General features: G+C 34.9%; 1 protein-coding gene and 1 pseudogene across 2 annotated transcripts; one reads left to right on the plus strand and one right to left on the minus strand.

Annotated features, from left to right (window-relative positions):
* The first annotated feature begins 708 nt into the window (after positions 1 to 708).
* Positions 709 to 9,388, plus strand: LOC140827319 (uncharacterized; annotated as a pseudogene).
* Positions 9,389 to 10,723: 1,335 nt separating this feature from the next.
* LOC140828482 (probable F-box protein At3g61730) lies at positions 10,724 to 14,244 on the minus strand. Of its 2 annotated transcripts, XM_073191430.1 has the most exons (8): positions 14,035 to 14,244; positions 12,986 to 13,185; positions 12,865 to 12,909; positions 12,364 to 12,528; positions 12,217 to 12,264; positions 11,723 to 11,893; positions 11,365 to 11,472; positions 10,724 to 11,073 (listed from the first exon to the last, which is right to left on the minus strand). In XM_073191430.1, exons 1-8 carry the CDS (start codon positions 14,124 to 14,126, stop codon positions 10,991 to 10,993), a joined length of 912 nt encoding a protein of 303 aa, XP_073047531.1. In that variant the 5' UTR covers positions 14,127 to 14,244; the 3' UTR covers positions 10,724 to 10,990. The 2 variants fall into 2 exon arrangements, with proteins under 2 accessions (XP_073047531.1, XP_073047530.1); XM_073191429.1 differs by having other exon boundaries at positions 12,217 to 12,528.
* Positions 14,245 to 17,126: the final 2,882 nt, after the last annotated feature.

Genomic DNA, 17,126 nt, shown 5'->3' on the forward strand with positions numbered 1-17,126 from the left:
CCCTTATTTATATCAAGCAATTCTGGAAACTACTGACTCAGTATTGTTTAAAAATTGCTTCTTGGACCAAAGCCATAATGATCCCGCTTATTCCACCTGTAAAATCCTAAAAGTCATTGCTCCAATTGACTGGGGCTATAATCTTTCAAACCCCATATTATTTCCAGAAAAATATAAAGAAGCATCATTTTTCGAAATACCTTTTGATTACTGGGACTATCAACAGGCCTGGTACAATTCTTTCTTAATTCAAAACCAGAAACACAAGCGTACATGGTTATTCTATTTTGATACCAAAATTTGTAACCCCAAAATATTCCCACCCTGGTGGTACACATGGTGGGAATATTTTGGATCCACTTATGAGATACTCAAACACCCTGTCAACATTCCTTTAATCTTTTTAGAGCCCAATATGCCCCGACAGCAGAAGAAAAACAGTTCCATCCTCTTGTCCTTTTTTGTATGAAATTCTATCTTCCTTGGGTCCTTTCATGGACTGTTGAATTTTCAGATGAAAATTTTTTACAAATTAAGATAAGATTTAAAGTCAAATGGTGGGACAAATTCAAAATTCCTCCGAGTCTTACAGCCACCAATGTCCAAGATTGGATCATTAATAATAAAAATACAAGAGTCCCAACTCAAAAACCGCTTTACAGGATTCCAACAAGACAACATACAGAATTCCTAGCACAAAAATCCCATATGACGGCAATGCTTGCAGCTGCTAAAACTCCTGAAGAAATGCAAGATATACTAATGAAATTCTCACCAGGACCTTCAAGAAAGTCAGAATCCTCTGATGATTTGCTCAACCTGGAAGAAGATGACCTCCTTGGACAAGACGACCCTGGACCGATATTTGGAAATAATGGAGTATAAATGCTTGTATTAGATTGTTTAGTATTGTATTTGTATTTATGTACATTTTCATGTGTTTTAAAAAAAAATTCCGAAAATACCCCCAAAAAAGTATATAAAAAGGGACATAACCTCAGTATAGAGGCACCGAAACATCTCTCTCTCTCTCTCTCTCTCCACTATCCACTACTCACTTCCAGATCAAAATTTCTTGAACCCAGGAAACACCGAAACCCTTTCTCAGATCCAAATTCCTTGAACCATTATCCAGAAATCCGAAACCTAAGAAATACCGCAACCCTTTCCCAGATCCAAATTCCTTGAACCATTATTCTCTCTCTCTCCACTATCCACTACTCACTTCCAGATCAAAATTCCTTGAACCCAGGAAATACCGAAACCTTTTCCCAGATCCAAATTCCTTGAACCATTATCCAGAAATCCGAAACCCAGGAAATACCGAAACCCTTTCCCAGATCCAAATTCCTTGAACCATTATCCAGAAATCCGAAACCCTTTTGATTTGTATCTCTCATTTATGTAAAGATTTGATTCCAAAGGTTAGTAATAAAATCTAGTTTTAAATTCTTGAGTTCTTATATATATATACCCAGAAATACCGAAACCCTTTCCCAGATCCAAATTCCTTGAACCATTATCCAGAAATCCGAAACCCTTTTGATTTTTATCTCTCATTTATGTAAAGATTTGATTCCAAAGGTTAGTAATAAAATCTTGTTTTAAATTCTGGAGTTCTTATATATATCTATATGAATACGTTCATGACTGGTTAAACCGCCTACTTCTTTAAGATTCGTGGAGTTCTTTGCAAAAATATGCTCTGTATATAGACCCCTTAAAGGTTTATAGACATCAGAAACTGGAGGAACCACCGCCTTAAAGAATTTTGTATTGTTTTCTGCAAATTAATTTCTGCATATATTCGTGGATTTCCTTCAATAGGGAACCATCGTTGTTTTAAGTTATTACTTTCTGCATATATTCGTGGATTTCCTTTAATAGGGAACCATCGTTGTTTCAAGTTATTATTTTCTGAATTATTTTCTTTTATTACTTTCTGAATTATTTTCCTGGTGTATCATTCTCTGCCTATGGTATCAGAATGACACACACACACACACACACACACACACACACACACACATATATATATATATATATATATATATATATATATATATATATATTAGTTTAAGAATAGATCTGATCTATTTTATTTCGACTCTTGTGTGCTATAAAATTGAAATATCTATTTTAATATCTTCTATAAACTGATATTAGTTTTAAACACACGATTTCATTATTTGAATTAATTATTTTAAATTTCTCATTTTAAAATAAGTAATCTTAATTATTTCAAAATAGCATATAATTAAATCGGGTCATTACACTTATACAAATGCATACTATGCATGATTCAAATTGGAGAGAAAGGGTATGAGTCAAACTTATCAATTTCTCGGAGACTGACTATCTTAGTTTAGCAAAAAACATGCATCAATTGCCACCTCAACTGTCGAAGGTGAATATCTAGCTGCTAAGAGGTGTTGTTGTGGATTTAACAAAACATAAAGACTATGAAATTGATGCAACATGGTCACTAATTTTCTACGACAACAAAAGTAAAATAACAAACATATACAATCTAGTTTTGCACTCTCGGAGCAAAAACATTGATATTCGTCATCATTTACCATGTGTTGAAGAATAACATATGGAACTGTCATTTTCACTAAGTTACTCGCAGATGCTAAGTTTTTCTTATTTTAGAAACAATTTAGATCTTATTGATTAGTCTTAAAATTCATATGTTTAGGGAACTGATTCAAAAAGCCTTAATAATGAGACAATTTGAATTAGAGCCATATTGATCCATCAGTACCTCTATCCTAACTGATCTCTATCCTAAGTTGACTCATTTGTTCTTAAATAAATATTCTAAGGGTAACTGACCATTTAAATTCCTTTCAAATTGCATTTATTAAGATTTAAATTCCGATCAACTCAGTGATTCGTTCATACAACGTACGATTTTTTTGAATTTTAAAGTTTTTAAGTGACAACATGACATGTGTCCCAATTGACAACCTCAGTTGCACATATAAATATCAGTTACCCTTCCTCATTTTATCTCACCATATTTTTCAAATTCTCTTTCTTATTTCAACATTTTCTCTGCAAAATTCGACACTTGGTTTTCTTCAAGCTCTTCCTTTGCAGAAATGGTAACGACCTGTAGTGCCCAAATTCAGTACACGTAAAATCAATGCATTTATTTAATTGTTAAATTTCTTATTTAAATTTAACATGAGTCTTAGCCTTACCCGATTTATTTAAATGCATTATTTTAAATCTTTTTTTATGTTTATGTGATGCACGTTAAAATGGTTTTCAAGTTTCATGTTTCACGCGATTATTCGATGCGGGAGCGACGAAAAGAGACCGGTGACGAGTTTGGCAAATTTTAAATGCGGTATTTCATTTTAAGTTGGGTTTGGGGCATTCCAAATAATTTATTTAGTATTTAACCTTTTAAAGCCTAAATTGTTTATTAAGTGATTTTGAAGCTTCAAAATTTTAAAATTTTAGTGGTTGGGTGTTTTATTTAATTGAGAGATTTTGTAAATGAGGGGATTATCTTTTAATTAGAATTTTAATTGTTAATTTAGCATATTATATTCCCCTAATTTACTAAACTCATGCACACACACATTATTACACACACCACTCACGTAAGTCACACACACATATTTCATTTGCACACACACATTCTTCCATCTCATTTTCTTGAGAAAGAAACCTAGGGTTCTAAGATACACAGCAGCCGCCCACTCCCTCTCCATATTCTCCAGCAAATTTCAGTGATTTTATTGCAAGAAATTAGTGTCACGTTCGTCTCGGATCAATCATCGCACTCGTTCCTCGTCGGAGTCGTCGTTTCGGTAACGTTATCATCAAAAGGCACGTATAATATCTCTTTTCTGCGTCGATCATGTCATAGTATATGTTGCATTGTTTTTATGCGTGAAATCCATGTATGGTGTGTAGTAGTTTGAGCAAGAAATTTATCGATGCGCTTTGAAATAGTTTTTAGATCTAAAATCACGTTTTTCACTGTATTTTGAGTTACTGCGATTTTTCAGTCAAGAAGCTGAGATGACTTTCAACGCAAAAAATGTATAACTTTTTGATACCTTCGATTTGATATAAAATTCGAATTATTTGGATAAAAATTGAGTGATTTATGGCGTTTTTAGTGGGACTGCTCAAATTGCGACTTTTACGTAAATTGTGTTCTTGAAGTTTTATTGTTGCAGGCTTCGTTGGAGATCGACGGGTGATCACTGCTGCGTATAGGTATATTGTTAATGATGTGGGGATGGTTATTGACAATTCGTTTCGTGTCGTAAGGCAATTGGGAAATTGAGTAGTCGTTCATAACCGTTTTGTTGTCAAAGACCGTGTTTACGGGTTTATTGTGTACTTTTTGCGTTGTTGTTTTGGAGATGTTTGGAAAGTTAGGTGGAGTCGAGTCAGTGCCATAGTATCCTAGGATGAGTCTCGAAGCGTTGTTCACTGTCGGTGTGATCGAATTTGGGAGATTAAGTTTCTAACTCGCGGAGTCCAGTTGCTCGGTGCCCGAGCGGTAAATTTTGCCGCCCGAGCGCCATTCTTTCTGTCCGAGTGTTTTTCCCCGTGACCTCGGCGCCCAAGCGGAAGTTTGTTACCGCCCGAGCATGGACCCGGCCGCTCGAGCGGTCAAGTTTTACCGCCCGAGCGCCACCCCTTCTGTCCAAATATTTTGTTCTTTCTTCTTTTCAAGTTCTAATAGTGAGTTCATGTCTTTTATGGTTGGGAAATGTTCACACGGCATCTTAGAGTTTGTTTCGGGGTTTGATGTCCTGGTTAGTATGATTAAACGAGATCAAGTCCCGAGTGATCTAGAATGTCATAAGCTATTTATGCAATTCGGTGGTGAGCTCGAGCACCTACGTCTAAGTCATGCAAGATAAGTGTTGATATTCATGTTAGTGTGCAGCAGCGGAACCAAATGAAATCCAACGAATCCCTCAACGCCAAGTAAGTATGTTGACGTGCAAGGAAATATTTGAAGATTTTTTTTTTTTTTTGAGGTATGCTAATTGTCTTGTGACCAAATTATGAATGGGTTTGGAAGTCGGTGAACGTGCCAAGGACCTCTCCACCCCGTTAAATTATGAACGGGTTAGATCGTGGTTGGAAAGCGTTAAATTATTAACGGGGACCAACCAGCCCGTTAAATTATGAACGGGGATCTCATGTATGTGACAGTGGATACGTCCCTGTCAGCCCAGTACTGTGGTTTGTTTGATCAGACGTTTATTATGTATGTGTCACTTGCTTTGAAACATGCCTCTACGCAAAATGAAGTCATGTATGTTTAAGAATGATCAAGTCTGCAAGCATGTTTATGAAAATTTTTAAGTTATGGCACGTCTATGTATGTATGCAAGTTCAAGTTCATTTCGCAAGTTCAGGCTTCAAGTATGTATGTCCTATTTTAAAGTTGCACGTGGTTTTATTATGTACTACTTGCTATTCCAGTTTATACGTGTTGAGTCTTTAAACTCACTAGACTTGATCGATGCAAGTGAGGATGATCATGATGAGACGAGGGGTGGGGACCAAGGAGCAGGCTTGGACTGAGTAGAAGGCTAGACCCGAGGATCGCACACGTTATTTTAAGATTTTAAGCAGGAAAATATTAATACTCTGATTTTATGTTTTGATACGAGAGGTTTTGAGCAAGCTTTTCTTTTAACAAGATTTTTATTGGTGAATGGATGATGTAGTGACGACCGTATTGATTTTATTTTCGTATTCATGAAAATTTTTAATTTTTCCGCAAATTTTAAGTAGAAAATAGTACGGTTTATTACACGACCGCTACAGTTGCTACCTCATCTTATATCAAAAACTCCTTTGCAATTGTTTTCAACTCATTCTACTCCATGGAAGATGTTGAAATAACAGAAGTGTTCAAGTCTATAGAGTCATTTGGACTCGGTATATTTAAAAGATCTTCCTTGGATATCTGTGTTTCCAAGTTGAATAATTTCTATTGTCAAGTGACAATTACTGATGATGGAAAGATCCTCATGCCCCTAAGCAATCATAATATTTTGATCGACCTAACGTTCTTCTCTGCTCTATTATGAAATTTTTTTCTTATATCATACATATTAAGAAAACACAAGATGCCTTTGCAACTCATCTTGGTGGACAAATTCAAACCAGAAACTTTCGGTTGGCAGTGAAGATCGAGGATGTGCACTCTTAGTTGTCATCCAAGATTGATGGTGTAAGTACTTAGCTGTCCAACGTTCTAACATTTCTCAAGACACCAGCTCAGATCGATAAATAGAAGAAAGTAAAGAAAATCGAATCATCCAAGCCTCCCGAAAAGAAGAAGACTGAATTTGAGAAAAAATCCAAATCAAGTCAACCCAAGCACTCCAGTCAATCTAAGCATTAAAACAGTCATCATCAGATTTCAAATTATCAATTTTTCTGTATTTCTTTAGTTCTTTGGGGATTAATAAAATCCAGTCTTTCTATTATTGCTTATGTTTGCCAAGTTTTGTCAATTAGCAACAAAAGAAAATTGTTAGATCGATTATGTTTTAGATGATTAACAAACAAAATTGATACATGAGAACAAAGACTTTGTCATGTGTAAAACTGATGTTACTGTACGTTAACCATAACTTAAAGTTCTTGCGTGCGCTATCAATGATACCTTAAGGATCATGGGCGATGTTACTAGATGCTCTTACCATGATCTAATGGGTGCAATCGACTTGAGTTCTGACATTCTTGATCAAGAGGTTGATGAAAAGAATGAGGTTAATTAGGGTAATCCTGAATAGGAACAAATGTTGTTTTGAATCATATGAAGTTGTGAAACCACGACTAACTGTATCTCTGAACCATTGAGGGTATACACAATTATTGGATTTTGTGTCCACGTTGAGATAGTCAAGTTCAAGGAGTTGAATTTGACAACTGTAGTTTGATGCATATAAAAGAGATTGATTATAAAGGAGTTTGATTCCATGTAATGAAAGTATTGAAATTTAGCTTAACTGCTTGTTAAGTGAGGCGAGTGGAACTGTCTCGTTTACTGAAGGAGTTCACAAAACTGGGAGCTGCGAAAAACTGGATTCCTGAAAAATTGCCTTCGAATGTTCATTTTTCACTACGTGAACGAGATTCGCACCCTCGATACTTCGGCTTTGTCTGATTATCGATCGGGGTTGTAATGAGTTCACAATTATTCATTTAGTAAATTTAGAATATACTGATTAAATACAAATTATTAGTAGTGGCTACTAAGTGTAAAATTCTCATGGAATATTCTAGAAGAGTCTAGGATAGATTAATTAGTTAATAATTGATTGAGCATTAAATAAAAGTTATTTAATTTAAAGCATAAATAAATATATGTGTATATATATGTGTGTATGTGTATATGTATATATGTATATTGTATTATCAAAAGTTGATAATAATTTAATTATGCATGATATTTTCAAGAATGAAAAATACATACCTGAGAATTTTTAATAATGAAAATTAGAATCTTGATAAAACGAGATTCCTGATTAGATCGGGAAGAGACTTTAAATATATGTGTAATCAATAGTTGAATCACAAACATAACTTTTATACACAAGTTTTTGTCTACCAAAATTCTCTCTCTCCTCCCTCACAAAATTCGACCACCTTCCACCACATCACCGTCGTTACGCTGCAAATTTCGTTTAGATCTGTAGTGCGATCTATACGATGAATTTAGATTCTGATTGTGGACTTGATTAGACGGTTGAAGAAGAAAAAATATTCATTTATAAATATTTACAAAAAGAACTATCTCTGCTTAAAATCCGGAATAGTTGGAGCTGATGGTATATACGCAAAAGCAAATTATTCTAGAACACTCTATAAATACTTTAAATCATACTACGCTTAAATAACATTTTTAACGTAAAAAAAAAATTTAAACTTCCGCTGCAAGTAACCAGCTTGAACGTTAGGAACTAGATACCATGCATATGGAATTTAGTTATTCATGCTGGTTACCTGCACTTGTACCATGCACTTGTACCATTATGTGACACTCTTGTCCATCCCCCAAATGTCAGATTCTGTCGAATGCACTCCAGTAGAAGCTACTTTGCATGCTTTCACTTCGAGGAAATGATTAACTTGAGGTGATAGATAAATTCTTATAAGTAATTACAAACTCCTCCGACAAACATAAGTGGGACATGATTCTTAACATTGTGACTTTGTGTGTGTAGGTGTTGCTACGATGCTTGTCAAATGCAGTCAGTAGTTTATCAGTGTTGTCTTGGTTTGATGCCCTATATGATACTTGTCACAGTACAACTCTCGTTTCATATGTTGTATATGTTTATGTGGCTTAACTGGAAGTTAATTCTGTACCCTTTTTTGGCACTATTTAGATTGAGGATATTGTTGATACTGGGAACACTTTGTCCTGCCTGATTGATTACATGAAGTCTAAAGGTGCATCGTCCGAATCCGTGTGCTCTCTTCTTGATAAACCCGCAATACGAAAGGTTCATTTTGAACTAGTTGGAGAAGGAAAGTATTAATGTGGCTTCGAGGTTCTCCCTCTCTCTCCAAACCATTTTCCATAGATGTGAGAATTTCATGCTGCCTGATGGCTCGGCTACTTTTCTCAAAGAATATAGTATGTTATAACAAAGAACATCAGTCCAGCTGATTTGCTTGCTGTCGCATCCTGTTTTCCCCTTTATGTTGTCCTAATGATTTTTAGTTTTAATTACATTTATTGAGGATTCATGTAAACGATCAAACTCTTGTTTTTGGAATTTTAATAATTTTCCATTGAACTGATTTGAAATTTTTTTTTTTATTAAAGATGCAACTTTTTTACCTGACTGATGAAACAAGAAAGGGAAGAAAATCGTATATTTGTTGAAAAGCTTGTTTGCACTGTTGATGATTGATCGGACTAGTTTTTGAGTTTCTTGAATTTTCTGAGTTCCTATCTATATCGAAATGTGTTGACATTGTGGACAACATTGTCCAAGTTTGTCTATGAAGAAATGTTGTGATGTTGATTTCGTGAAATTTGAATTTTACATACGTGTGAATAAACTTTCGATATGTCTTGGCAGTGCCCTGATTATTTTGTGGTGGGCTATGGATTCGACTTTGATGGGCAGTACTGGAACTCGCCGTATGTCGGTGCCCTGAAGCCTGAAATGTAAGAGTTATAATTCTTGCTGATTGCGAAGCACACAAGAACAAATTGCTTCATCGCAGGTATAGTTGGAAATTATCAAGTCTTGTGCCAAATCTTTACTAGCATTGTCAACGACCTAATTATCTAGTGAAAGGCACACCATGAATGAAAAATATTCTTAAATTCATAAACGATTCTTCAAAGGAGTAAATTCCACTTCAACTAGATTATGTCGTCTCTCTCGATTAAATTCGTTGTTCCCGTCTCCAATCGGATGGGATGTATTCGATAAACACCTTTCGATTTTTCGACATCAGGTAGGAAGATGTCTGGGTAAAATAAGCATAAAGGATACTCTTAATTTATACGATTCATGAATAGAGTTCGTGTGTGCATAATTTATTTTATCTTTTTTAAATCATGGGTTTTTACTTTTTATTGTAAAATTATATTAAGGCAAAATAGTATTTTCGGTCATGTAATTATAAAGGGTTTATGGTTTTCATCTCATATCTTTTTAAGTTGTAAATCAATCTCTGTACCTTTGCTCTTAGTAGCAGCATATTTAATCATATAGTTATTAAAATTTCAAATTTAATGCTATATCTATTTTCCAAATAATAAATTCGGTTCTGTCTAAAAATATATATATGAATTTGCCTTTACTTTTGAAGTGCATTTTTTTATTTGTAAACGTAATTTTGACTAACTTGTCCATGATATTTTTATCATTAGAATAAAGAAATGTGTGTTGAATTAAGTGTATCGTACACGAAAATGATAGTAAACTTTCTCATTTTAATTATTTCAATGTTCATTTACATATGTTTAATATTGAAAGATATACAATTTACAATTTTTTTTCTTGATAACTAGGTCTTTAAAAAAATCAGAATCGAGTAATTTATATATGCTTGGATAATAAAATTTTGTAATCAATTAATTAATATACGAAATTTTTTGAAGAAAACATTTGCGCATATTTAGAAACATGTATTTGTCATGCGAAAGGCATTTAATCTAATCAATCTATGATACTTTTTTTTTTTTTGAACAAATCAATCTATGATACTTAAAGTTATAGCAAAAACATTTTCGAGCGATCATTTTGGTCATACATGAAAGAGACAATACCGTGTTAATTTTATACCACACACATACTGCGTAAAAAAGAAATTATTATTCCTAATAAGATGTTGATAATTTTAACTTTGAAATTTTAATCCGTGTCATAATTAAAATAAGAGTCAGCCTGTTGTGAGACGGTCTCACGAATTTTTATCTGTGAGACGAGTCAATCCTATCGATATCACACTAAAAAGTAATACTCTAAGCATAAAAGTAATATTTTTTCATGAATGACCCAAATTAGAGATTTGTCTCACAAATACGACCCGTGAGACCGTCTCGCACAAGTTTTTGCCTTACAATAATGGATATTTTTAAATAGTTATAATTTTAATTAACTTATTACCAACATGTAAAGAAATTAAAATACCAATCTCTTGAAAATTTATGGCTTAATATTATTATGAGATGGGATGATAGAGAGACATACACCAAAACAAAAAATTGGGCAAATCCAGATATTCTGCACTTAACGTAAACATATGGACATATTTTAATCTGAAGTACTCCGCTCCTTGCTATATAGTATATATGAGGTATATTATTACGAAAATATTGCTGAATTTCTTTTAACATTTGAGTATATGTTTGTATTTAATGATAGACATTTTTATTCCTCTGCTACGGATCAATCAGGTAAAAATGTCAAAAATGGATCAAAGTTTCTTACTCTATTTTCAGTCAAGATTTAGGCAGGAATTAGAGCAGCTGCTGAGATATACGAATTGAAACAATCTCCCCATTTTTTCCAGCCTTCATAGCATGGTATTTAATCTGAAGTCCTGCTTCGAATTATGCTCATCAGTAAGTGAAACTAGAGTAATTCACTTATAAACTTGAATTGGCGGAAACCTGTACATATTTAATTCTTGTTTCTCTTTTATTTTCCCGGATACTGAAACTAAACTATCATTTTTTTTATAAAAAAAAAAAGCAGATTATTTCAGTTAAAACTTCTGCATTCAAGGGGAAATTTAATGGGATTTTTCAGGAATTGAAAATTTCATAAAAGGTGAATGCAATTTATCTACATACTAGTAATGTTAAGTGGTTAAATTAGATTTCGAGCTTACCATCATTCTGTTGTAAGTTGGTGTTCACTGCCACCGCATGGAGAGTTACCATAGATTTTGGCTGCCAGTCCGTGCTTTTTCCCACCCATAACTTACTGTTAAGAATATCTGAAATGAGTTCAGAGTTAGTCCAGTTCTGTCATATCTGCAGTTAAGAATGCTCTTTATTTTCAAATGAAAAAGAAAATTTCAAATTGATGTTTGATAATTTCAAAATACTGGTTTTCTTATTCAATTGAACTTCTGGTGGGTGCATAACTGATTTTGTAAATTTTCGATCATTTTACATGTGGGGTTTGAATCAAGGGCATGATACATGATGCTGTTCCTCAGTTCCAGCGGAATATTGTCGACATACCAGAGGTTGATTGATCATTGATGTGCTCGATGTCAAAGATCCCTCCGGAGGCTGCATCAGCTTGTTTGTTTATGTCATGGGATCCAACTAATTCATAATCCCAACTCCCATCTAGATATCCCTCATTCAGGAACAGCTCAATATGTCTTGCATCCAAGACTTGCATAGTTCCTGCATAAAAGCGTCTCAATTTCTTAATGTCGATGTGTTGATCCATACATCATAATCAACCTTTTTTAATCACAACATGCATCAATTGTAAGCTTCTTCTTCGAGTTTAATGTAATACAATAAACTAAGATAGTTATATGGATATATTTCATTCATCTAGTATCAGAATCAAACTTCAACAGCATTTAGAAATATAAAATTGGGAGTGCTTTCGTAGGACCTGGTTGGTTGTCTTTGTATAATTTTGTAGTTTCCAGAAAAATTAATGAAAATCTGATGATACTCTAGTTATAAAGAAAATATTGGTTTAATTTCCTGCTTACCGTCACATGCATCAAGGTCACAGATAGGGCATCGAACAAGCTGCAAGTCTTCAAACATGATTGCATTTGAAATTATGGTGGTTAAGTCTTGAAATAATATGAAGCATGGCATAATAATATGGTATATGGGAAACTGCAACTGGTTACCAGCAATCCAGATTCCAGTTTTTATTGAGTTTAATATACAACCACCAGTCATCTGCAACATTTTCTGTGCTGTCTCTTCTTTTGGAATTCTTATTGGTCCTGTCAGGCTCTCAGTCAAGAGTACCGCATGTGAATCAATCGAAAATGCTCCAATTCGCATCCAATCTATCCACCCCACCAAACAAATTTTTTTAAGAAAACATTAGTTTCAACATGTATTATTGGCATCGAATTCAAACTAAATGCTATGCGACCATGCCCAATCACTTGAAGAATTTCCGGATTTGTTCTATTCTATATTCGGAGATATACTCCCTGCATAGCCTGCAGACGTATGAATGGGTTCATGTGATTTTTTTGTACGATAACATAAGCTAAAGAGAGCTTTCCGTCCCATTTTTTTGTAAATCAGCAATCTAATGCAGTAAGTGGAATCAATATTTAGTTGCATGTGTTTTAAAAAAGAAAGAAGTTAAAAATACAACCAGAAATAGCACTTACCGATATGCTTCTCCTGTTGGCAGAACATGTACGAGTGGCTTCCGTCTGCAGAGTTTACTCATGAATTCTCTTACTACATGTAGTTGAAAAATTTTATGGAAGAGCGCAGGCTGAAATTTACCAAAAGCTGTAGTGTAAAGTTTGATCCATTTGAAATTGACATTTCTTGGATCAGGCACCTGAAGATCACGCAAACATGCGAATTTCCAGATGCTATCCTCCATCATGGTATGATTGAACCACTTGCAGGTCGCTCCTAGCATTACCAGAGATCTCCCATCCATAAACTTGGCAATTTCGGTCCATATATCCACTTCAAACCTTTTTGCATTAAACCCAAACGTAAACAGATGGAAGTTGCATTAAATTTAAAGGAAATGAACTCTTTCATCAAGAGAAAAGAAAATGAAAAAGTTGCCATCATCACAGATCGTCAACGTGACTGAGTAAAAAGCAGATCTCAAACTCAGCGTCATGGCAATGCTCAACAATGTGAGTCAAATTTCGAAATTACGTGCGCCAATAAATTCTGAAACATGTGATTGAAATCTAATCTAAATCAAAATGATAATAAGCTGATAAACGAAGGATCTGAATAGATTCTAACTCAGCAACTCTTCACAGTTCACAAGATTTCAATGCAATGCTCAAACAATTTCAGGCAAAAATCATACTCAAATATCACCTAATGCAAATCTAATCCCATAAACTGAGTAATTTCGTAACCAAAAAAAGGACGCACAAGGCATTGAATACAAAGGTCAAGCAGATTCACGAACCTCTCATCACATAATAGACAAATTTCAATTGGAAGTGAAATGCATGGTTCAGCTGACACAAATTATTCGTTCTCCTAAATCATTCTGATTCATCAGTGCTCAAGCTAAAAAACATACAAATATGCCAAAAGTGAAAGTGGAATCCTCCTATTCACTGAAACAGAGCCGAGCTTCCACAATCCAAAACAAACTTCGAATTAGCTATGTTTCAAAGCTTAAATCCTCCGCTTCAGTTAAATGCATCTACTTATGTTACAATGCAGCAAGCATAAGCACACAAATCTTCACAAAAATCAAAATCCGAATCGTCCATATCACTATCGTATCAAAAATAAACACTGGTTAATCCATATCTGAATCTGAAACACGTAAATGAAGTAAGTATATTAACCAGTTGACGTTCGATTGACGAGAAACGTGGACAGATACTCTGGGAGAGGCGCAACAGCAAATCGATCTTGCTCTTCGCAATCGCTTCCCCATAATTCTCTCTTCAGCTTCAAATACGTGAAAATTCTCTTTCGAGCGATTATCAGTGTGAAGAGAAGAATTGAATTTGGAGCCATTTATATCCCCGGGAAGCGAGCCGGTTCAAATTCCATGTTTGTTGCGGGCTTTAATCCACTGCTTCGCGGCACCCAAATAATTCAGTGGCTGATTTCGTTTCAAACCGACGGAAATGGAAAATTCTATAACAATCATGCAAACTTCAATTACGTCTTGAGAATAATCATACCAGACAAGAATAATAGGCTTATCACAATTTATCTAATTAATTTAAAATACAAATTATTTTATCTAGAAGATCTAATTATTAATTATAGGACAATATCAAAATAAATTTATTTTTAAATTTTTATCCAAAATTAAATTTATACTGTTTAACATAATTATTTCACTAAATTTTATTTTAAAAATACTTAGCTACTAATCAGGGTGTTACGTAATCACAAAAACTTTTGTAAGACCGTCCCACGAAAAACATATTAGTTACAAAATATATGGGAAGATTGTGAATACAATTTGAGACGTCAATTCATGGGGCTTTGAGATGTAGTTATTTTCTTTTGTAAATTTCAATTAATGATATTGGATATTTAGTATCTTAAATAAAAGTATATATTCAGAATTTAACTAAAATAGGATGAGTTCACTTATAAATACTACTACATTTTTAACTACTCGACAATCTTCATTATGACAAAAATTTGTGTGAGACGGTCTTACGGGTCTTATTTTGTGAGGCGGATCTCTTATTTGGGTCATCCATGAAAAATATTACTTCTTATGCTAAGAGTATTATTTTTTATTGCGAATATCGGCAAGGTTGATCCGTCTCACAAATAAATATCCGTGAGACCGTCTCACAAGAGACCTAACCCTTCATTAATTATTGTTCGTGATTCGAACGAGGAAATCCTGCCTTTACAAATATTCTAAGTTGGGTAACTATAAGTTGAAAATTTCAAGAATTCTATTACTTGAAAAGTAACCTGTGAGGCCCGTGGGTGATCGTCGGTGCCATGAGGTTGCACGTGTTAGGTGAGAGGACCCTTCATTAATGTTGATTGGAAAACTGAGCATAGACCTTGTCAACAAAACTAAACGTGTCAAATTTGAAGACTGTATTGGTGGCCGTCAAAAAAGGAAATCATTTCCTTTGTTCACGTGGAGGATTGCACCTATAAATAAGTGCATCCTTCGTATTGAAAATGCATCTTAAAACAGAAGCAATTACAAAGCTTCGAAAAATAGAGAGAGCATTTGAGTGTTGAGTGTTCTCTTGTGTGAGTTAGAGAAATTATTTTCTCGGTTATATTCGAGTTGGGAGTGTGAGATATTTAGTTTATTGTTGTATACACTTGTTGTAATATTTCTTCCAGTTATAAAAGATTTGCAGTAGCTCCGTGGACGTAGCCTATCTTGGGTGAACCACGTAAATCTTTGTGTCCTTGTTGATTATTTTATTCCGCAATTTTTCAGCAATATTATCATCGTGATCGGCATCATTTCGGGTAAATTCCCCAACAACTGGTATCAGAGTCTTGTTGTGAAAAATCTTAAGAATTCTGAGTATGGTCTATGGTTGCAGCTTTGTCTAATCTTCCACATCAGAAAAGATTTTTTAGATTTTTTTTCTAAGGCTAGAGAAGCGATGGCCGGAGATGATGGATCGGGACCAGGAATTAACAAGTTCGATGGAACAGATTTTTCGTTCTGGCGGTTACAGATAAGCGATTATCTGTACAGTTAAAAGTTGCATCAACCTCTATCAAGAAAGAAATCGAAAAAGATGGAGGATGATGATTGGGAGCTCCTTGACCGACATGTTTTAGGTGTCATACGATTGACCCTAACAAAGAACGTGGCGGAGGCCAAAACCACGGAGGAGATGATGTCCATTTTGTCGGACATGTATGAAAAGCCATCGGCAAATAATAAAGTACATCTCATGAAAAAGTTATTCAACTTGAAGATGGGAGAAGGTGCTTCGGTGGCAAAACACATAAATGAATTCAACACGGTTGTCTCCCAGCTGACATCAGTGGACATCAAATTTGATGATGAGATTCGGGCACTTATTCTTCTGGCGTCTTTACCAGACAACTGGGAACCGATGCGGGCAGCGGTTAGCAACTCTGTTGGAAAAGGGAAACTACAACTCAATGATGTTAGAGATCAAATCCTTGCTGAAGAAGTTCGCAGGAAAGACTCGGGTGAAGCAACATCATCGAGATCTACTCTAAATCTTGATAACAGAGGAAGAGGCAGGAGTGGTGAAAGGAGTTCCAACCGATGGCGCGGTAGATCCAAATCAAGAAATGGAAAAGACAAAAACATCTTTGAAAAGAATATGAAGTGTTGGAGCTGGGGTGAGACTGGTCACCTGAAAAAGAACTGCAGATCAACGAAGAATAATGTCAAAGCTGTCATTGAGGAAGTACATGATGCTCTGCTATTATCCATGGAAAGCCCTGTTGATTCTTGGGTTATGGACTCGGGAGCTTCGTTTCATACCACTGGTGATCACGATGTATTTGATAATTACATCACTGGCGATTACGGAAAAGTTTTCCTGGCTGATGGAAAACCCTTGGAAATTGTTGGTATGGGTGATGTACGAATGAAGATGTCAAATGGATCTGTCTGGAAAATCAACAAAGTCAAACATGTACCAAAATTGACAAGTAATTTGATCTCGGTGGGACAGCTCGATGATGAAGGCCACAATGTGACCTTCGGTGATGGTTCCGGGAAAGTTAACAAAGGAGCCATGATCGTTGCTCGAGGAAAGAAAACTGGAACACTGTATATGATTTCCAGTTGCAGAGACACATTAGCAGCTGTGGATGCTGGAGCCAATTCAAGTCTATGGCATTATAGACTTGGCCATATGAGTGAGAAGGGAATGAAGATGTTGGTGTCAAAAGGAAAGCTACCAGAATTAAAGACTGTTGAACACCAACTATGTGAAAGCTGTAT

The sequence above is a fragment of the Primulina eburnea genome, chromosome 3 (genome assembly GCF_022965805.1).
Source record: "Primulina eburnea isolate SZY01 chromosome 3, ASM2296580v1, whole genome shotgun sequence".
NCBI lineage: Eukaryota > Viridiplantae > Streptophyta > Magnoliopsida > Lamiales > Gesneriaceae > Primulina > Primulina eburnea.

What these genes read in the sequence shown, in the direction of transcription:
- LOC140828482 (XM_073191429.1), bottom strand. Translation starts at nt 14,126, where the DNA reads ATGGGGAAGCGATTGCGAAGAGCAAGATCGATTTGCTGTTGCGCCTCT. An exon ending in CAATGATCAATCAACCTCTG is followed by an intron (nt 11,473 to 11,722) that starts GTATGTCGACAA and finishes AACTCATTTCAG; the next exon opens with ATATTCTTAACAGTAAGTTA. An exon ending in CAACTTACAACAGAATGATG is followed by an intron (nt 11,074 to 11,364) that starts GTAAGCTCGAAA and finishes AATTCGAAGCAG; the next exon opens with GACTTCAGATTAAATACCAT.